This window comes from Rhipicephalus microplus, chromosome X (genome assembly GCF_043290135.1).
Source record: "Rhipicephalus microplus isolate Deutch F79 chromosome X, USDA_Rmic, whole genome shotgun sequence".
Classification (NCBI taxonomy): Eukaryota; Metazoa; Arthropoda; class Arachnida; order Ixodida; family Ixodidae; genus Rhipicephalus; species Rhipicephalus microplus.
Genome location: NC_134710.1, coordinates 241939964 through 241962698, shown reverse-complemented (window position 1 = coordinate 241962698; position 22735 = coordinate 241939964). Strand labels below are relative to the sequence as shown.

General features: G+C 42.7%; 1 protein-coding gene across 1 annotated transcript in view; it reads right to left on the bottom strand.

The window, feature by feature from the left end:
- The window catches only part of LOC142776033 (sushi, von Willebrand factor type A, EGF and pentraxin domain-containing protein 1-like), a 496230-nt gene that overhangs the window by 232162 nt on the left and 241333 nt on the right, over positions 1-22735 (bottom strand). The window contains exons 5-7 of the mRNA XM_075878866.1: positions 19838-20029; positions 3577-3750; positions 2560-2733 (exon numbers count right to left, since the gene is read on the bottom strand). Of these exons, the coding sequence (XP_075734981.1) occupies positions 2560-2733; positions 3577-3750; positions 19838-20029 (540 nt within the window). The remainder of the gene's footprint in view (positions 1-2559; positions 2734-3576; positions 3751-19837; positions 20030-22735) is intronic.

The window sequence follows — 22735 nt, the reverse complement described above, 5'->3', positions numbered from 1 at the left end:
TAGTTAAAATAGCGGAGGAGTTTTACAGAGATCTGTACAGTAGCCGAGACAACCACGACCTTAATTCTATAAGAACTAGCAGTAACCCAGATTACACCCCACCAGTAATGATAGAAGAAGTCAGAAAAGCTTTGGAGAGCATGCAAAGAGGCAAAGCTGCTGGTGAGGATCAGGTAACATCAGATCTGCTGAAAGATGGAGGACAGATTGTGTTAGAAAAACTAGCCACCCTGTTTACGAGGTGTCTCCTGACGGGAAGAGTACCAAAGTCTTGGAAGAACGCTAACATCATCTTATTCATAAGAAAGAAGATGACAAGGACTTGAAGAATTACAGGCCGATCAGCTTGCTCTCTGTAGTATACAAGCTATTTACAAACGTAATTGCTAATAGAGTAAAGAAAACATTAGAATTCAATCAACCAAAGGAACAAGCAGGATTTCGAACAGGCTACTCAACAATTGACCACAATCATACTATCAATCAGGTAATAGAGAAATGCTCAGAGTATAACCAACCACTATACATAGCCTTCATAGCTTACGAGAAGGCGTTTGATTCAGTAGAAATATCAGCCGTCATGCAAACACTGCGGAATCAGGGCGTAGATGAAGTATATATAAACATTCTGGAAGAAATCTACAGGGGATCAACTGCTACCATAGTGCTTCATAAAGAAAGCAACAGAATACCAATCAAGAAGGGTGTAAGGCAGGGGGACACAATTTCCCCAATGCTATTTACCGCGTGCTTACAGGAGGTTTTCAGAAGCCTAGAATGGGAACAGTTACGGATAAGAGTCAATGGAGAATACCTTAGTAACCTGCGCTTCGCCGATGACATTGCATTGCTGAGTAACTCAGGGGACGAATTGCAACTCATGATTACGGAGTTAGACAAGGAGAGCAGAAAGGTGGGTCTTAAAATTAATCTGCAGAAAACTAAAGTAATGTGCAACAACCTCGGCAAGGAGCAGCGCTTGGAGATAGGTAATAGTGCACTTGAAGTTGTAAAAGACTATGTCTACTTAGGGCAGGTAATAACCGCAAAGCCGAACCATGAGATTGAAGTAACTAGAAGAATAAGAATGGGGTGGAGCACATTCGGCAAGCACTCTCAAATTATGACGGGTAGATTGCCACTATCCCTCAAGAGGAAGGTATATAACAGCTGTATCTTGCCGGTACTTAGCTACGAAGCAGAAACCTGGAGACTTACAAAGAGGGTTCAGCTTAAATTGAGGACGACGCAGCGAGCACTGGAAAGAAAAATGGTAGGTGTAACCTTAAGAGACAGGAAGAGAGCAGAGTGGATTAGGGAACAAACGGGGGTTAAGGATATCATAGCTGAAACCAAGAAGAAGAAATGGACATCGGCAGGGCATGTAGCGCGTAGACAGGATAACCGCTGGTCATTAAGGGTAACTGACTGGATTCCCAGAGAAGGGAAGCGGGTTAGGGGTAGACAGAAGATTAGGTGGGCAGATGAGATTAAGAAGTTTGCGGCTATAAATTGGCAGCAGCAAGCACAGGAGCAGGTTAACTGGCGGAACATGGGAGAGGCCTTTGTCCTGCAGTGGACGTAGTCAGGCTGATGATGATGATGATGATGATGATGATGCTCTTAGCTCCTGTTGTTGGTGAACATAAAGTGACCTTGAACCAAAAGCCGGCGCCGTCATCCGAGCACTCAGACGTCAGGGAAACTAGTCAAATGCTAAAGAAGTATGGTCTTTGGCCTCCAACCTTTCTGCAGGACAGCATTATACGCGCTGGTCAGTGCCCAACAAGTTACAAAACATATTGATTTCGAGCTCTTCTTGATGACTGTGCATAATTTCTAGTAATGTTTAGTACACAGGAACTCTATTTAAGATTTTCGATATGTTGCAAAGGTAAGTACAGGGAACCGCACAATTTATCGGTGCTCTTTTTAACATCCGTGGTTCGTGAGTTTCGCGGCACGTGTTTAGCCGCTTCCATCAAAAGATGACACCATGCTGCATGCGGTGCACGCGCGTCTGACGTGGGGCAGATAGGGATTGGCCGAGACACGACTTTCATTGTGGTTCAGCCCAAAAAACTTATTTAGTTCGGTTTTCAAAACTGCATCAAGACGTGGCCGCATATTCTAGGTACGCCTCTAGATTTGTACACCACAGTGAAAGGAAACAAGGACACTTATTAGAACTACCGCGCAGTATGGCGTTGTGTGGTGCGATGTAGCGTATGGCGTGTTACTGCAGACGTGAATTATAGATATTTTACGATTGTGGCTAGTATATTCTCCCACCAATATTCTTTGCACGTAGCCATTTCATGGTTGCATTTATGCATACTGTTTACGGCAGACCAAGTCATTTTTCTACCAACGGTCTATTTCGGTGGACAGCTCCAGATTCGTTTTGGCTGCATGTATACACTTTCCTAATAAGCACCATTATGAATACACGCGCAAAGTCACATTACCCTCCTTCTCTCCAGTTCCTTACTACCTTGAACTCAGTGTTTACTTACATAGCTGTTTAGCCTCTAAGACAAGCTGCGGTGAGGTACTCACCAACACAGTGTGTAGGTGCGCCCTCCCATTGCCGCTGAGAGTTACAGCGTGCCGTGGAAGGCCCCTTCAGGCGAAATCCATGGTGGCACTCGTAGCGCACCACCGAGTTGAACAGCAGCTGGTCGAAGATGGCCCGACCGTTCAGGGGGTCTTCGGGCTTGTCACACTGCACCGCTGCGCACGAAAAAAATGTCAGGTTCCATGGTTAGTTTTTGTTATCTTATTGCTCCTGCACGAACAAGTCCCAATAAGCAAATGCGACCAAAATTTGTGGTCCCATCTGCGCTTATGGTATTACTTGCGCTTCGAATTTCATAGAATCTGTTTTCGATACGGTCGTTAAACTAACTTCCTTTTATTGGGTCACTAATCGTGTATTTATGTTTCAGCTACATCATAAGGTAAATCCGAAACAGCATTACACCACACCTTTAAGTAGTGAGTATACGTCTGAGCGCTTGAAATACGTGCCTCATTATTTTCGTGCTTTTATTGAAAAATAAATTCGGCTGTAAAGAGAGCAGCCATGAGCCAAAAAAAATATTTCTCCTAATTATGGTTCCATAAAAGAAAAACAAAGCACATATGTGATCTATCTTACTAGTTAGCACAACTGAACCTCTCTTAATGTACAGGGTGCTGAGGTGCCCTACTAGAAACAGTGTTCACATGAACCACCGTTAAGAGGTGTTTTTTTATTATTGTTTGGCAATACACACGCTGCTTGTGGAAGACAAAAATGAATTTGCTTCAGTTACCTCACGCTTGAAAGTTCACTTCGCCGTCACAACGAGGACCCCCACATTACATCCTACAGCCTAACTTTCGTACGTAATGCTGCACAACTAACAATTCAGATGTACTGCATGATGGAGATTGTAGTCTATAGTTGCTGAAATTCGCAGGCAGAGCTCACATAAAAAGGTATTCCGAAAGAGTTAGCAGGCGTACGAGCAACGTGCAATCGTGACGTCAGTGCGTAGAGCATTTCGTCCATGAGTTTCAGTGAATACGTACGCCTGCACTCGGGCAGTGTGCCGCTCCACTGGCCGGAGGACTGGCAGTAGCGGTGCGCCCGGCCAAACAGCTCGTACCCCTCGTGACACTCGTACTTGACCGAGCTGGTGAAGCGCGTCATGGCACCCATGCGACGGCCGTGCTCAACCTCTCCTGGAGGGCCGCAGCTCTTCGCTGCAAGCAGGAAAAGGGGGTCATCGTCAAAGCGTGCATGAAAGCGCCGTCGAATGCACTCCATGGTAATACGACAGCGCCCTCCTTCTCTGGTGGCAACGTGTGTATTTAGTACGCTATCAGAAAACACGTGTCCTTGCTTGTGTCCGTGACGGCGACCGGCTGCCTTTCTTTGTAACGAAATTGTGCGACAGTCGTTTTCCTAGCAGCGTCATGTACGTTACGTGCGCGCTTGCATAAAGTGTTATACATGAACGACCATCCTGTTCATCTCGTAGCAACGAACAGCCGACTTCACCATAAGTGACATGCGCAAGGTCCTGAAAGCTTGACGGCTCGCACGCTTCTATCAGATTTCACAGTGGTGCCTGTACGCTTTTTATTACGTTACACCCTGCAGTCTGACATGATTGTTTATTCATAGCCTTCGTTTAATTTCTAACTGTAGCCAACAATATGGTCTTCCAATTCATTACCCTCCAGTGTTTTCCTTCCTGTATGCCCTTATTTCCACAGTTAGTTTGTATGTGCTTTGAAATATAATAATAATAATAATAATAATAATAATAATAATAATAATAATAATAATAATAATAATAATAATAATAATAATAATAATAATAATAATAATAATAATAATAATAATAATAATAATAATAATAATAATAAAGTTTATTATTATTATTATTATTATTATTATTATTATTATTATTATTATTATTATTATTATTTTGCACACACGCAAAGAAAACAGAGAGAGAGAAAGTACAGCACAGGAAAGGTGTTTTTAATACAGTCATTCAGAGAGTCTAGTAAGTCACGAAAATTGCAGTAGCGCTTAAAGGGCTCCTTCTGCGACAATGTGTACTACCGATGGCGTAGAATTATTCTTGCACACAGAGGTCAGTCGTATAAATTATTTTGATTTGATTGATATGTGGGGTTTAACGCCCCAAAATCACCATAAGATTATGAGAGACGCCGCAGTGGAAGGCTCCGGAAATTTCGACCACCTGGGGTTCTTTAATATGCACCTAAATCCGAGCACACGGGCCTACAACATTTCCGCCTCCATCGGAAATGCAGCCGCCACAGTCGAGATATGATCCCGCGACCTGCGGGTCAGCAGCCGAGTACCTTAGCCACTAGACCACCGTGGCGGGGCTTGTATAAATTGTTGAGCGTATTGTATATTTGCAAAGGGATTGTCGCTGTGCACTAGAATTGTTGGCAGTCGCAAAAACAAGGCTTTCGTAGAGTAAATACTAGCTAAAAGCTTATTAACAAAATATTTTGGCCGTTGCCATTGTCACTATTTCTACATTCAAATTTTCGTGTCCAAGAGTAGAACGTCGATCGAATCTATTCACTTGGAGCGAAGCATTTGTAAAATGAATTTTTCGTAGGGATGGTTTGAAACTAAACTCTATGCATGCAGTTTCGTGTTTGCTTGACATTATGCACATTTTTTTATGTTTTACGTAACCACCGGAAAAGCTAATGTCAATGCAAGTTAAGTTTATTACATATTTCAGTTCAGTTACGTGGTAGGAATAGTAAACAAGAGGAGGCCCCAAAGTTTCAGGGAAACTGACTTAGGGACCTCCTATGGCGAAATGAATAGGGTAAATATAAAAACAGAAAGGTGCGAATTTGTGAGCAAGCTTAATTAACAAGCTTAACTAGCAATAACAATACACTTTTTAGATAACATGATGGTAATAATGCTGATGAAATATACATCAAAATAATCAATAGTAGGGGATAAAACTAAAACGAAGCAAGATTAAACAACTGTACTTGACAAATGCAACTAGTTTTACATCAGTTGTGCAAGTTGTACAAACACAAATGTTAATATAAAACTAACAAAGAACTGTTGAAAGCAAATAAAAGTTAATTACACATATCAGGTAAGTGCATTAATTCCTGAAGAAAATGTTTTTCTTTACGCGAGGGGAAAATATGAGTGTTGTGCGATGATTTTAATTTGAAGGCCAATTAATTCCAAATTGTTGAGATTGTAAACAGGGTTGCGAACTTGCCGTAGTTTGTTCTAACGGCTGGTAATACAATGTCATACAATATTTACATATTCAGGTGCCGAAATCGGAGGTGTGAATAGAGAGAAGTATAACATGCTTAATCATTCTATTACTGTTGTGACCTAGTTATTGAAGATGTACTTGCTTTGGAGACGCGTATGTGCCAACATTACGACTAGTATACATAGTCGTTTTTTTTTTCAAATACTTATTATTTAACTGGACATAATAAAGGCGAGCTCACTGGCACAGCCCGATCAAAATTGTGCGTGACTTAGCACGGCCGATTAACTCGTCAAAGAAGTGAAGTAAAAAGCACAAAAGAATTTCGGGGCTCTTAAGCTTCTCCTTTAAGAGTTGAACGTGACAGCGATGCCTTGTCTCTAGTGCGCACTTCAAACACTTATTGCATGAAATCTTTTCGAAGCTGCCAATCACCCACTACATGGCCTTAAGGAAATAGGTGCAGTAATGTGTGTGCGTTATGTAGTGGGTAACCGTCTTTCAACCATAAAGTCATTATGATAATCCCACGTTCACACGCCCGATGGCAATGTACGCTTGTGCCACGCGTTATTGCGCCAATATTTCATGCTGTGTTGTGAAGCATGTATACAGGGCACGTGCGTTTGTAAAGCATGCAAGTTGCTCTCACTGAATTGCCAAACAGAGGAAGTTATTTTCCCTACAAGCGCGTGCAGAAGCGTGGATGTGTGCTAGAGCATTCGCTTGCCACGCGAATGACCCGAGTTTGTTACTCACCCTGACCCAAAGATTTTTTTAAAATTTTTGGTCACGCAGAAGATGATTTTTTTTAGTAACAGCCAACTATGCCAACGCCAGAATTTCTGCGAATAGATCTCTTTAATGCCCTCGCGTTAAAATTTATATTGAGCTGTAGCGAAGCTTTGTCTTATATTTAGCATATCTGTTTTTGCTTGCGTTAAATGGCATTGTGATGCGGTCGTTTCCTAGTGACTCCGTGAGCATACATAAAAGCCAGTGATTTCTACCCAACATCAGTTCATTAGGATTATCAAGGAATTTCACTGTGGCCTGCAATATAGCATCCAACCTTCCCTTTCTGTGCATGGGAGATCTTTTCTCGAACTTTCCACTCTGGCAAACATTAATTTACGCTCTTGTGAACAGGAAAACGGCATGGCAAGACCAAAGTAAGAAAGTTCTCGCTTCAGAATTTTTGCTTCAAAAGAAATGCGGGCTTAATTTCTCTAATGACTGAAATATTCCCACGTGGGTGGCATCGTGCTCATGAGCGGTACTTATCAAAATACTTGAAATAAAGTTCTTCGTACAGTACCGTACAAAGAGATGGGTCCATTTACCACCCTATGAAATTTCTAAAACTTAGGCACCGTCATTACAGGAAAAAAAATTATGTAGTATTATTAAATAATTTCGCATGAAATGTGCCCACTTAGCACTCGCACATCAGCACTTACATCTATGGGCAATCTGTGCCAACCAGGAGCTAATGTTTAGCGGCGGGTTGTTGAAAATTATTTATACACGCAATTGGTGATGTCGTATACCTAACCAATACTACAGCATGCGTTAGCAATCGTCTTAAATTATGTTGGTTGCTCGACGACAGATCAGAACTTCACTTGAGCCGCCAAAACCATGGCTTCTTGCATTTGACGTAAATATATTGACTTTAGTTGAAAAGATTTATAAATTAAGGTCTTCTTGGCCTAAGGTTAAGGACCGATAACACTTGACCGCCCAAAATGTTTGTGAAAAAAAAAACAACACGTGATAACGGTGTCGGTAATGCTTTTTGTGTAAAAAAAAAATCTGCCACACGTCCACGCTCGAGTTCAAGCTTTTGTTTTGGTTCTTAGTTGTTTTTTACGATTGATATACTCGTAAATAATTGGCAAAAAAAAAAGAAATCACAGTCAACGTTATCCCACCAAAGGTTCCTCTGCTCTTGCATTGAGAAAACGGTACCAAATTAATTTGCCTTGAAATATCACTTTTTTGTGTAAAAAAAGAAAGAATTTTACTCATAAAGCTGCGTATGCGGGAACCCTTAGAGATCTCGGAAAGAATAGCGTTAGTTGCATGTTATAACTTTTAAATCACCTCTCTCTGCATAGGATAAACTACCGCCACAGTTACGTGGTATGTCCAGAGAGATATACTCACCGCGAGGCTTCTCATTAACATATCGCAGATTGAAGAAGTATTCTCTAGCATACGTTTGTTATTAAGGTGTGTCTTCTTTCTTTCCTTCTCTCTCTTCGCTTCTTCTCCCCCAGTGCAAGGTCTGAGTGTGTCTGAGTTCACAAGACGCGCGTCGGGTTGACCTCACTGCCTTTCTTTCCTTCATATCCTTCTCCTCCTTCATCATAAAAACTGTTTGATAATGTCTGCTTTGTTCACCGCTTCCTAATACGTCTCTATTGCGTATATACTCATGAATGCGACTCTAAAAGCTTCCGACATCTCAGCATTTGCACTCATTTTTTATGCGCCACATGTTCAAACATTAAATTGTGTATTCCGTTTCATGCCTGACGGCACATGGGGCGAGTTTCTGTGTGTTTTATACAGCAACTGGCCCGAATACAATGAATGGACAAAGCGGAAGGTTGTGTTTGCTGATCGCTTTTACATTCTCGTTAACGCCGTTGCCGCACGTATACCCAAAGGGGTACAAATAGAAAGGTATTTTCTGCACTGCAGCTGACCATTTGAAATTGTAAAATCACAGAGCGAAATTTGCAAATATCGCCAAACGAAGTCATTCTGTATCTCATTAGAATTCAATTAGTCATTCTTAACCGGGTATCACTGACCTCGCAAATAATGTTTAGCAACTACATAATGAGAAAAGCATGGTGAGAGGTAATGAAATAGGGATGAAAAGATGACACACGCTTCAAATTGTACGCTGTCCGGCTACAGAATCGAAGGAAACGGCTTGTATAACCGCTCCTATATTGAATTCACTTCTCCAGGGAAACGCTTGTTACTGCGGCCATAACTGTTTTGTACAGCCTTCCTGCTTCGGAAGGAATGAAATACGCGGGGTTTTGTCGAAACCTGTACTCGCGCACAGTGGTATATACAATAGAGATGACATGATCTACAGTTCGGGAATGCTGATCATTAATGTTCTGCTTGACGAAGTCTCGTTAGAATCTGTCAAAAATGTATCTACACTGTAAACTTGCCCAAAAGGTGGGCGGTTTGCCACAAGCGAATTGGCTTATTGTCGATCTTTAATGGTGAAAGCCTCACGTGTATCGAGAGTGGGGTCGCGGGATGAAACGCTGGCGTGTGCACAAAAAAGGCCAATGGGGCTGAAGAAACCGGCAGCCATCACCCACGCGACGCGTTGCTCCAGGTACACGAGTTTTTCGTTCACATTGTAGCTGTGGCACCCACGTGTTTATGAGAATAAACAAAACACTCTCTCTTTGCGAAAGCGTGAAAACTAGTCGATAAAGAACATGTAGAAGAAGATCCCCCGCGGCAGCACACGTCATAGATAGCTACTTTCCACCGAGTGGCAACGGCCGCTTCGAGAGTATAAAAAATGTATATACTCGCATTCGACGTGACAAACGCCCTTTAGTTTCTTTATTGTGCTGTCTTATACCTCTATCACACTGGAGGTGTTATTTTCAATGTCATTTGCAGCAACAAATGCCACTTGCACACGAAAAAGGAATGTCATTCCTTCATGACATCAATGTCGATAATTGGAAAAAGAAAATGGCCCAAAACTTGAGCAAGGTGCATATAAACTGACAGAAAAGTGAAGTTATTCCTTTAAGAAGACGTGCGGGAAGTCGCTTTGCTAAATAAATATGCATAGGAATTGTATACAGCCACCATAAGCCAAGACGATCCACTTAGGCGGATCACTGTCACAGCCGAAAAAAGGGAACACAAGCACTACGATATTGGAGGCGTGACGAGAAGAAAAAAAAACGGGTAAATAAATGTGCGAGTCTACGTTTTCTAGAATGCGAACGAACGAATTCTCGCGTAATATAGCTTGGGGTGCCGCCACACACTTAAAAACCCAGAGTGTTCCGCATTTGTTCGCTTTAAAACATAGTCGCGTGTGCATTCCACACGGGCAAACCGCTTGCAAAGGAATCGCTGTAGTTCTATGAGGGCAAACGTCTCTGTCTGAGTTCACTGCACTTATGCAGTTGATGCCATCGCTGCAGATACAGGTATAAACTGGCACAGAGGTGTCTGCTTGTTGCCGACAGCGCCGACGCCCAGACGCCACTGAGGTAGAGAGTAAAGACATTTTACGACAGCCTTCTGTACTCCGGTACTCGTTAAAATGATAGATAGATTAAAGGAAGCAATATTGATGGCGTGTTTCCATGAATGCGGGTGAAATTGAGAATGATGAGTGCCGCTTTATAGTATTCTCTCTGAGGTAAGTAGTATGCGTTCGGTTCTCCTACGATGACGAATGTGTTTCTCGAACTCGCTCGATTTCTTATGTCATTCGATTCTAATGACAATATATATCACTATGTATCAGCCACGAAATGTCATTGGATGCGAATGTCATTACATTCGCATCACATGAAAAGGCCCAGTGTGACCAGGCTATTAGCAGGCTCTAAGCAAGTCTTATTGTACCCCCTTTGCACACCATATGACGTGCCAATTTATACCACCAGTCATGACCTATTTTACTTAACTATAACCATTGACAGTATCGTCCAATTTGTGTGTGGATGCCTGATGCCTTGACTTGGGCGTGCGGTGGCAGATAAACTAGCGCTTTTTATTGAAGTCACAGTTGAAATAAAAAAAATGTGCCTGAACAATTTAGTGGTAGGTTTTAGTACAGTCGGGCAAATCATTGCACGTGTAAGTTTTTTCAGTGTATATTCGCCATAGGACTGAATTAAGTCCCCCCCCCCCCCCTAAAAAAAGGCGAGGGAAATTGTATGCCCACGAAGCACATGGCCACAAAACAAGTTTTGGAACTTAGTTCAATCACATGGCACTGACAGACAAAAAGTGGCATTTGCACAAGATAGCGTAAGCTTTAATTGGCCGGCTACACATATGTTTTCGTGTCAACTGATGTTGTTCTTTTCAGAAATAACCTCCAGACTTTTCAAGCGTTCATACCTAGGTGACACATGTAAGCTGAAAGTATTGTACAGAGCTAGGGTGAAGCTTTATACCATACTGATATAGCGCCTAAAGTTGCTGCGACGAACTGATGCGCAAATTCTAGCTGGTAGATTACAACAAAAGAAAGGCGAATAGTGCAAGCAAAATAGCAAAGTATGTTTACAACACCAGGTTTTCTTCAAATTGCTCTTCCTCGATCACCGAAATGCCCCCCCCCCCTAAAATCACCCTCCACCCTAGCTTAAATATTGCACAACAGATCCAGGGCTTTTTTTTGTTAGAATGTACCTAAAATGAATCTGCTTGATTTACGTGCGCTTCTTGCCAAATGGCTTCAAAGCATTATCGCAGTAGAAATTACATGACTTGAATGATTGCCTCGTCTCGTGTACCTTGGTGGTTTTGTGCCATTTCTTATTATGATTGTTACTAAGAGATTAACGTTTAAAATGTGTCAAATGCGTTATGGCTACTTTGGTTAGGAACGAGTTAGAAAATTAGGGAAGCCCTGACTGAAGGCCATAATTATGAATGCCTGCAAACTATCCCTATCCCCTTCAGTCATTAAACAGATCTAGTTCGCTCACGTATTTGCCTGCCCTAGGTTACATTTTCTCATCTTAACCTTTCACTCAAACCTTCTCGGGAATACGACTGCCAACGACATTTGCGTGCGCCCGGTAGTATCTCGTTTAGGACATGCTGTAGTCAGAGACATATACGAGGCATTGCCATGGCACTCCAGGTTCAGCAGGCGACGCTCTGACAATGAGGTGGATGCATGGCATCATCGTTCTTCGGTGATGGATGACACGGTACTGTAGTTTCCTATCCTGTCGATATTCACGGCAAACAGAGTCTCTAGTAGGCCTAGCTGCGTTTTCCATGCAATTCCTCGCTTAGGCTCTTTACTTAAAATCCTTATTCTCTCATAAAATATTATAAGTGTCAAGTAAGCAACGTAAGTGAGTGAATTCATCAAGTGAGAATCATACTAGCCTCTTCAGGCGTCTGCGCTAGCCGGGAGAGGAGAGAATATTATGACGACTGGTGTCCTTGTATTTTATTTATGAAGGTCCTCCTCCTTCTCCATAAAAAGATCGGTTCGTTAGTAGATTATTCCTTAAAAAATTAAGGAAGCAGACTTTGCTACTGCGATTATTCTTCTGGAGAACAGTGGCTAGTGCATGAGCTGTCAAATTTTCGTGGGGCTTTCAGGTGCTTCTGTGGAGTTATATTCGATCTTCTTCGTATATGCATAAACTTTTCAGCATTTTGTATTGTTTTATCAATACTGCGAGGTTATGTGACTCCACGGAAATGCATTGGTATTTGAGATAATTTCGCCGATAACAATGAATTACGAAGTTACTTCAGGCCTGAAGGATGAAATTCAGGTAAAAACATTATCCGCTGACAACTAGTACCATGCTGACTCAATCATCATACCTGAAGCTCTGTGTTCCTTCTGCTAATTGAAATGCTAGAAAGAACTTTTTCCTTCTGTTCAACACTAATCTACACTGAAAAGACTAAGGCACGATTACGACACACTTCAAAGACAGATGAACTGCCCCCAAATTTTCTTTTTCCGTATACAGTGGCCTTCAAGCGGCTGGCCTTCGATATATATTAAAGAAGGAGCCCGTTCCTCTTTCTTTCTTTTATTTTCTTTTTATTTATTTATGTAAGAAATTTGCTGCATCTACCCGTCTGTTTGAAAAAGCTACAATGATCAAAGTTTAGCTGTTAACGGAATGGCGCCTGCACATTAGCCAGCATTGAATGGGTTCCTCTTGATTCCGAGAGTTATCAATAGACGTCACCCTCATGACATCGGACATTTTCATGTATTGCGCGCATGCAAGTCGGTTGTGCCCACCGAATATCATGTTACGATGATTGTATTGAATATCAGTGCCAGGCAGCCCTATCATATATGTGTAAGGGAGTGTGGCGGTACTCTGTTACCACTCGTGTGAAGATACGCTCTTGTCTACCACTGGCCGCTCTTTAAAAACAGGGAATGGAAATCACACACGTCATTTATTTCACTGCAATAAGTAAAAAATGGTGACTGGTTTTAAAAACACAATATTGTAGCGTCTGCGCTAGGAATAATTTTGAAGGCTGGCTGTGAGCCCCGAAAGTCGTGTGAATCGCAAACCGTTTGCCTCGATGTAATGACACGACAAATACAAGGGTCTTGTTTGTAAAGCCACAGACCTGGTTTGGCATATAACGATATGAAATGAAGCTCTTAAGACCCGCAGCGATCTATAAGAAACGTTGAATAGATTTTTAAAAGTGCGTCAGGAGGGCATAAACACACAGGCTTCAGCCACCGAAAACCGACAAATTGGGCTTGGCCCCGTTTATAAGCGGACGCTGTTTGCCAGTTCCCCCTCCTCCGACCCCCAGTCTACACCGTGCGTGTTCGGCAGGGCTCAGGGCTGGCGTGGAGCAAGCCTCTAGGCTTTTCTCACATCGCTACAGCGGCGCTGCTGCTCACGCAAATAGGGCGAAAACAAAGTGGACGTGCAGTTCGCACGTTCGCGTGTTTTATCTTTATTCGTTTCAATTACGTGGGCACCTCAGAAATGAAGTGGATGAATTCTTGGCGCAGCTGGCGCACTCAAGTTTTTTTTAGACCATGTATTTCGGACTTAGAATGACATTTAAACATAGACGTCTATTGAAGGTCTGCACGTTCCATTTACAGATAAAGATTTCGATATATTTAGTTTATTAACTCGTCTTCAGTATTGCACGAAATATTATTCGAATAATTTCTAAGAGATTCATGGCGCAATTAAGTTTGCTCAATCCAGGGAGCAGACAAGTTTCTAGAAGTCGTCGCTTACGTTTTCGAGCAATAAGCCGACCTTTTTTTTTTAATAGAAACCGACATATTTAAATGATGTAGTCAAGATACTAGCAGTCAGCGACACACTAGGTTTTGGAGAAGTATTTGACGTATGCAATGCGAATATCCTAGCAAATATTCGTAAAATTACCACGGTTTTTTAGTGATGGTGTTTATTATTATCGTCATAATTATGATGATGATAAGTTCTAAAGTGCAGCAGTTAAGCCTTCTTGAAAGATTCTTGATCGAGGATACTTCGACATCACGTGAAGGGGTTCTTAATTATGATAGAAGAACGCTGCAACAACAACACAATAAATTTCAGCGCTTCATGAATTCAGTTTCCGGTTTATACCTTTTGTTTAATTTGGAATCATTCCTTGCTGCAAACTTTCTTTGTGATGCTCACCAACAAATATAAAAATACATTTTAACGCAGCCAGCTTGGAGGACTCTCTATACTATACAAACGAGTGAGGGCTTGTTTTAATCTTCCGTGTTTTCTCAGCGTTCCGCTCTGGAAATAAGTGGTGACCTTTTGGAAGTGTTTGGCAAAAACACGGCTAGAAATAAAAAAAAAGCAACTTTTCAAAAGTTTTCACGAGAGCATGAGAAAGAGCAAAAAAAAATGGCTGAAATTTTTGTGGTTGTTCAACGCAGAAAAGAAATAAGAAAAAGACAACAAAACAATAACAAATGCTGACACGGGGCAATATAGTTTAGAATTTGGAAGATTGCACGTCCGGCACTAATGCCCCTTCACCGTGTGGCATTCGCACCCCCAATTTTGCGTGCACTCGGCGGGCTTGGCTTTAGTTAGTACCGCACTGGTGTGCAGCTCCCGAAGTTGCCGCATGCTCGGCTTTCGGATGAACCACTCACCCAAACTGGCAGTAGGGTACTACGTGCTGTGGGCCTGGCTGCCGCTCGATAACAGCTTGGCTGTGTAGCACCAAAAGGTTCTTGTCGCGCATGAATCACTGGCGTGTTTCGACGCACAGATGCTATAGGCTCATCACAGATGAGACGGGGCTGTTCGTTCTGTAGATGTTCACGCGTCTGCCGCGGATTGTAAACCAAGAAAGTGAAGTACGTTGGAGGCGATAATGTCCTATTTAGGAAACTTCAGTAAGTGTACTTTAAACATTTCTGATGGAGGCAGAAATGTTGTAGGCCCGTGTGCTCAGATTTGGGTGCACGTTAAAGAACCTCAGGTGGTCGAAATTTCCGGAGCCCTCCACTACGGCATCTCTCATAATCATATGGTGGTTTTGGGACGTTAAACCTCACAAATCAATCAATTAAGTGTACTTCAAAATACCCGACAATACTTAGAAGCGTTATGAGGGAGAATTTCACATCAGGGAGAATTTCACTGAAAGAGCTAGTAACAAAAGCCATATAATATTGAATAAATCCTTGTGGCAGAAATGTTGCACGAGTTTGCTTCAAAACATTTTGCTGAGAATAACGCTAGAAGTACGTTGTGCACCAGTTGGTCAACTTTTTTTCAATTGAAAATTATATGTGCATGACGTACTAATCAGCATATGTGTTGTATCTTGACATATACGGGAACCAGGCGAACTTGATAGCAGGGGCTTACTGATTCATTTGACATATCAGGGGCGTCTCAATACAAAGATGGAAACATGAGACCGATAATGCAGATAGCTGCCGGCTTTTTATAGCCTTCGCAAGGTGTTACAACATAGACACGTAGACAGGTACGAAGGCAGTCAGCGTCAACATCGTGGCTGCACCAATCTTATCACAGATAGCCTCCAGCTTGCGCCCAGCCGAACAGTGTCATGCATGCCATTATTGATTGATTGATATGTGGGGTTTAACGTCCCAAAACCACGATATGATTATGACAGACGCCGTAGTAGAGGGCTCTATAAAATTTGATCACCTGGGGTTCTTTAACGTGCGCCCAAATCTGAGCACATGGGCCTACAGCATTTCCGTCTCCATAGGAAATGCAGCCACCGCAGCTGGGATTTGATCCCGTGACCGGCGAATCAGTAGCCGAGTACCTTAGCCACTAGACCACCGTGGCGGGGTGCCATTATTCATATGTAACATAAGTATATGCGTATTGACATTTAGGAAAGTGAGTACATTCATGTTCTGGTCGTCTCAATAGCAACATGGGCGGAACGACTGTCATATAGCCTTGCTTGGGTCCCCGCCGCGGTGGTCTAGTGGCTAAGGTACTCGGCTGGTGACCCGCAGGTCGCGGGATCAAATCCCGGTTGTGGCGGCTGCATTTCCGATGGAGACGGAAATGTTGTAGGCCCGTCCGCTCAGATTCGGGTGCACATTAAAGAACTCCAGGTGGTTGAAATTTCCGGAGCCCTCCACTACGGCATCTCTCATAACCATATCGTGGTTTTGGGACGTTAAACCACAAAAATCAATCAAATCAATCAAGCCTTGCTTGGGTGGTTGTACTCAAAAAACAAAGTTTTTCTATAAACTTCTTAGTTTTCACTCACTACCTAAACACATGTGAACCACACATTTACAAAAAAGAAACAGCACCTATACAAGAGAGCTCGAATGTGAAGCTTTTCTCAACACACCATCGCTCGTATCATGTAGAACCTCTGGCCTGACTGAAATAGAACTTGCACCAACAGTACGAAGGATGAAACCTGCTACATCAGCATACTGTATAACGATGCTTTGAGTCCCCAAGCACTCGGCGCTGTGAATGTCTTCACACATAACACCAGGCGTGCGCGACAAGACAGCGCCCGTGGAATAAGAGGCAGCCATTAAGATACCAGTGTGGGAGTATGCATTAGGACATACACCTTTGATTGATTATTTGATTATTTAATTATTTAATTGATATGTGCGGTTCATTGTCCCGAAATCACCATATGAATATGAGAGACGGCGTAGTGGAGGATTCCGGAAATTTTGACCACCTGGGGTTCTTTAACGTGCACATAAATCTGAGCACACGGGCGTACAGCGTTTTCGCTACCATCAAAAATGCAGCCGCCGCAGCCGCGATTCGATCCGGCGCCTTGTGGGTTAGCAATTAAGCACCTTAGCAACTAGACCACCACGGCGGTGTTTTGGGGCATACACTCGGCGACCCAACTTGGTAAAACTAAGCTCATTAAAGAAAGACACGTACATAGTGTATTTGTCGCGAAACTCGCTAAAGTCTCTCATTGTTGAGCTTGTGGACAAATCAGGCTTGATCACAAATGCGACTGCTGCTTAACATAGACTGACAAAAGCTGATTGCGTCAATTTTGTACGCACTTCTGGAGCCGTGCCTTCTTTACCGTACGTTTTTTTCTTCTGTCCAAGTTTGTCTTCCATAAACACACCAGTGTTTTTTGATGGGTGTGTGAAGCGTAAAATATTTGATCAACTTCACTCCTAAAAGGCGCACAAGTTCTGCTTCCCTCTAACACAGGTGGTACATCATATGTTCGAAAAATGAAGGAGCATATTTACGGTAATGAAACCTTGTGGCATTGCCAAAGTTCGTGCTCGTCACAGGCCATGTGACGTGGGTTTTATTCCGTCTGACCAAACGAAAGTTCTCATGGATATCACTTTCATTAGATAGGTAAGAAAAGTGGTTATGCACACATATAGTGTCAGGAAAACGTCTGTGTAAGAGAGATATAAAGTGATGATAGCGATAAAAATAATCGCGCCTTTCATCGAACGGACGAGTTCTTCGCATTGGTCGCGAGCCACAGTAAGTTGCTCGGCGGCTGAGGCAACTTCACAATGCTAGCGAATGTTCTAACGATGCTACCGCGGAACCACTACTCGCTACACGCAATGCTGACGTTGGCGCAGCACCAATGTATACAGGAACAGAACGTACGAAGTCGTAGACAGCACGCCAAGTATAAGCATGTTTGCAGCCGAGAACTATAGAACGCCGTGGAGCCGCGCTCGGTCGTGGCGAAGTGTTCAACTTACCCATAATAACGTGGAACTTGTTAGTGGGTCTCGAGCTCAAGGTTAGGTAAAATCATACTTGGAAGCTCTTTTTTCAGGTCCGTGCTCATGGCGGGTAATCACTGTGAGTTCGGGGAAGCTTTGCACACGTAAGGTGGGAGCATAAATTGCCACCGTATACACATCCTGCAAATCTTATGCACACAATGCCAGACTTTAGGGCAAGTTGTTTCTTGCCTTTGATGACGTCTAATTATAAGCGATGTTTGAAAAAACATCTATTTGGTGTATCTGAGACAGATGTAGTTATAAGGAGTGTCAAAAAATAGTAATTGCTGCGAAGGCACTTCACAGCTCTTATTTTGACTTGACGAATAGAAACGGTAATAAAAAGGAAGCTGTCCAAAACGTTCTCTCTGTTTCACTTTCTCTCCGCAGCACATACATGCTGTCCCATATAACTGTGGTTGTTGCTACTTACCAGAAGTGCCTCATTATTCTACGCTAGCCACACGAGGTGGAGAGTGCGAAGCGAGTGAGCTACATAGTATTAAGAGACATAGGTTGGCACATCAGACTCCCGTGCATTTCGTATTGGAGATTATCGTAAATTTTGGCAAATTCTTATGCATGTTTTATTTTTTTTGCTTTAATTACCAAAACAACTTTTGAATAGTGAGTGCTACAACTTTCCACTGTCAAGAGCAAAGCCTCAAATAGGCAAACCACACATTTTCCTGAAACATCAAACTGTGACGCATACAATAAAATTCTGTTCCTCACTGCATTTTGTTTTCGTTCACTCAAGAAATATTTTCTCTAATAAATACCCGGTTAGTTCTTGATGCACCTCATATTGTTCTTCTCCCAGAGTAATCATTGCTGGATACCCTTGTTTCAGCAGATTTCTTCTCCCACTGTTGTCTGTGTATAGCTCGTATCTTGTTTTGTTCTTTACATTGTGAATAAAGTCACCATTTTTTTGCTACTTTTATGTTCCCCGGACCGAATTTACTTTTTAGGTGTTTTATCTCTCTAATTCACTTTCTGCTTGATAAAGAGAATAACATTAAAAAATAAAAAATTCTTGAAAAAGGAAATTGATAAAAATTTTGTTTTAGTAATTCACTTTTGACGAGCCCACTAAACAGCACTGATTACTTCTGTTTTAAAAAAGAAAGCCCTGATAAGTGCTGCAACATGCGAAAAATCAGTATTGAAATACTGTGCCTTGTTCCAACTATGTACATGGCTGAAATATATCAAGCCTTTACGTGATTCAAGTAGGTATATGAACCTAAGGTGTCCCACTGTGTCATATGCTAAAGTGGTGGATCAAATTCATGATACTGACTTTGATCGACTCAATAAATATGAGAGATAACAGACAATGGACAGACTCGATACTCTCAGGTAGTATGCGAGGAATTTGTGGTCTGCTGCCCACTCGTAATATGTACACGTGCTACGTGATGCCACCAGAAAAAAAATAATGTTGTCCACTTGCCTTAATGGCAACAGGGGGCAGTTACAGACGTTTCTATAACTAAGTGCACATATATCTATAAAGTGGGCGGGGGGGGGGGGAACATTATTGTAGCTAAGTGGTAGAGCATTGGACGTGTTATTCGAAGGTCGCAGGTTTCGATACTGCCGGGGGCAAGTTATCTCTTCGTCCACTTTTATTTCTTCACATTTATAATACAATTACTTCTAAAAATATTCCACACAATTTCGTCGGCATCATTGCCAGTTAGCTCTTATTATTATTGTGTCAACGAGCTAATGAATTTACAAGACTTTGAATGAGAAGCTGGAAATGCAAGGCCGGCTGATCACCTAGAGTGTTGCATTCATTGGTCACACAAACGGATCACATAGGCCATACAGACACACATACATAAAATGAAAATAGTTAAAAAAGTTTTACCAAGGCTTGTGAGACCTTAGAAACGCCAGCAGTGATTGTTTAGCACGTAACGCGCGTTTGTCTTGCTATAGCTCCAAGTGTGAGTCGGCAATCAAGCGTGCCTGCTGCCGATACTTAATAGAGGGCCCGTCCAAGCTCAATTTGTGTACTCACGGTCGCACTTAAGGTCCGGGCCGAACCACTGGGCTGAGCCATTGTAAAAGATACATTTGGCCACATCGAAACCCTTGGCGTCGTATCCTGGGAAGCAGGTGTAGCGCACCGTCGAGTTGATGACGAAGTCTCGGGCGCTGTCGCTCGCATTGGTGCGCGAGTGCGGTACACCTGGCGGGCTGCTGCACGACGCTGTGGGAACAAAAAGAATCCAGGGAAGCAGCTTAGTGTTTAGAACAGAGAGCTGAGCTAATTGGTATGTATACATTTAAAAAGAGACAGGGTGTACAAACACATGCAGACACAAGAAAGATGTCAAGACACCACAAACGCTTAGTGTACATGCTTTCGTAGAACCACTGCTCTCATCGTTACCCTCCTCCTTTGTCTTCGGAATGGAGATTATAGTGTAGAAAAAAATTGATAACAAGGGTTATTACACAGCAAAAGAGCAACGAGAGCGAGCATGTCTGCTTATAAACCGCTTTTATCAAAGCCGCACGTTTTTCTGTGATCGTCCGGAACTTGTATAGGCCGGCCAATTGAAAACGAGCCGAGAGAATCCAATAGGAAAAAGCATGGCAATTTTTTTTGTAAAAATAGCATTTCCTCCTAGCTAGCTGACTTCACTGATAGTACGCTAGACTTTATGAATTGCTGGCATTATTTAATGAGCTTTTTAGCAGAACGCACTTTCTTTTTTCAATATAGGGCTCCGGGGACTGTTGCGGCAACAGCTTTGCACATTCTCACACGGTGGACATTTAACGAGGCTGCACTGCGCACCACCGTGCACATGTAGTCGAGGTAGCTTTTATCATTTGGTTCTTTTCTTGGTAGTGTATTTTTTACTTACTAGCATGGACTTACAAACGGAGTTCTTGAGCGCCCTCTTTGCCTGTACCAGCACAAAAACATGCTGCTGGTGGTTACCACCGAAATTCACAGCGGTCGGTTTGGTAATGCTGGATCAAATATTGTCTCTTACGATACTGGGTTAGTTCTCCTCGTCAAGCATGTACATTGTGAAAGCTCACCGCATGCTTCCCATAACATTTATTCCCAAGGTCTTCAGTAAGCTCAGTGGCTCTGTGTCTTCAGTAAGCTCAGCAGGGGCGATGGTTATTCCCGCGAGGTACATCATAATTAAATTCATGACATCGCATTTGACGTCATCGACAGCTGCAGAACTCACCGCCATACGTGCATCTCTTGAGTTTATAGTTGGAGAACCTTCGGGAAATAGGTCTATCTTCTCAGACTCGAAGGCAGCTAGCTCTTCAATGTTTCATGTCACCCTTTCGCCATAGACCTAATGAACAGTTAGTAGCTGAAATAAGGCTTCTTCATCCCCTAGCAATCGAGAAACAGCACAGCATAGTGTATCAATGGATACCAGGTCATTGCGGTATATGTGGCAATGACCGCGCAGATGAGGCCGCTAGATCTGCACACGACGGTGCTTAATAGAAAGCCATCCCGTTCTTAAAAACCGACGCAGCTACAAGACTTCGTTCGCTTGCACGTGATCTCATGCTCGTACAGTGGAACTCGACATAATTTACAAACGCGCGTCTACATAACTTGGATCTCGATCTGCAGCTTCGTCTTCCCTTAAGGATATCCCGAGCTAAGGAGACTCTTCTATTCCACTTGTGGCTTGGAGGGGCCTTCACGAACGTATACTCCTACATCAATGGAATGTCCAGCTCTTCTACATGCACTTACTGCAGCTGCGAAGAAACCATCGCGCACGTTCTATGTGAGTGCACCCATTTCAACGCGCAAAGACGAAAAATGACTGCAGCTTTGGATAGACTGGATGATCGGCCTTTGTCAGAACACAGGATTCTGGGTCATTGGCTGAGCCCATTCTCAGTCCAGAAGGCTTTGAAAGCTTTACTACGCTTTTTGCGGACAATTGGCTTCAGAGACAGACTTTAGTGTCTTATACTCTTTGATGTTGCCTTTCCTGTGTCGCTATTTTTTTGTAATTTCTCTCTCTCTCTCTCTCTTCGCAACATTTCTTTCTACCACCTTTTATTCACCTCACCCCTTTCTCCAGCCCAGGGTAGCCAGCCTTTCTAAGAACTGGCTAACCTCCCTGTCCTTCTGCTTAAACTTTCCTCCTCCTGCCCTCCTCCACCTCTTCCTCTTCCTCCAAGGTACATAGGATGTACCGAATTTCTTTAATTGATCAGAGACAGCTGTCTGCCAAAGCCGCTGCGAATAGAGACACATTACTATCACGCTACAGAAGTGCAAATATAGAACCTTTGTGGCTCACGTACCCGCCATGCGCTTTCATGCGTACATCTCTGCGCTTTTGGTTGTTTCACAAATACTGGGTGAAGAGAAGTCTGCTGTACGAAGCGTGCACTCCACAGACTGAGCGCAGCTTACTCAGGTAGATTCAATAAAACGCAAAATCACTTCTAGTAGGCGTGGAGAATCATAGTTGAAGTAGGCTGAACTGTCTTTTGAATGATTTGTCGGATGAGCTGCCGCAGCTGAAGCGGCTAAATATTCACTCACTATATCATAGATATTTATGAATCGAGAGGTAGAGCCTATCCTCACATGAAACGCTACCAATTCAGGAATATATACAGGCTATAAAGTCACATGAACCTAGTGCAAACGAAAATTCAGCGTTCGCGACACGCATCCGCGACATGCAAAAGCCAAAATTGAGACTGTTACGCTTATACTGCACCAATTTTGTAGTACTTCTATTAGAGGTAAGTCTTTAAGTAAAATACTGCGGTGAGACTCGGGTTCACAAGAAAGAAAGTAATACATCTTAAATTACAGTTGACGCTGGAATGTTTAATGTGAATGATAGTGAAAACGTAATTGTTGCATTTCACTACGATATAAAAGATGACAGTGAAATGT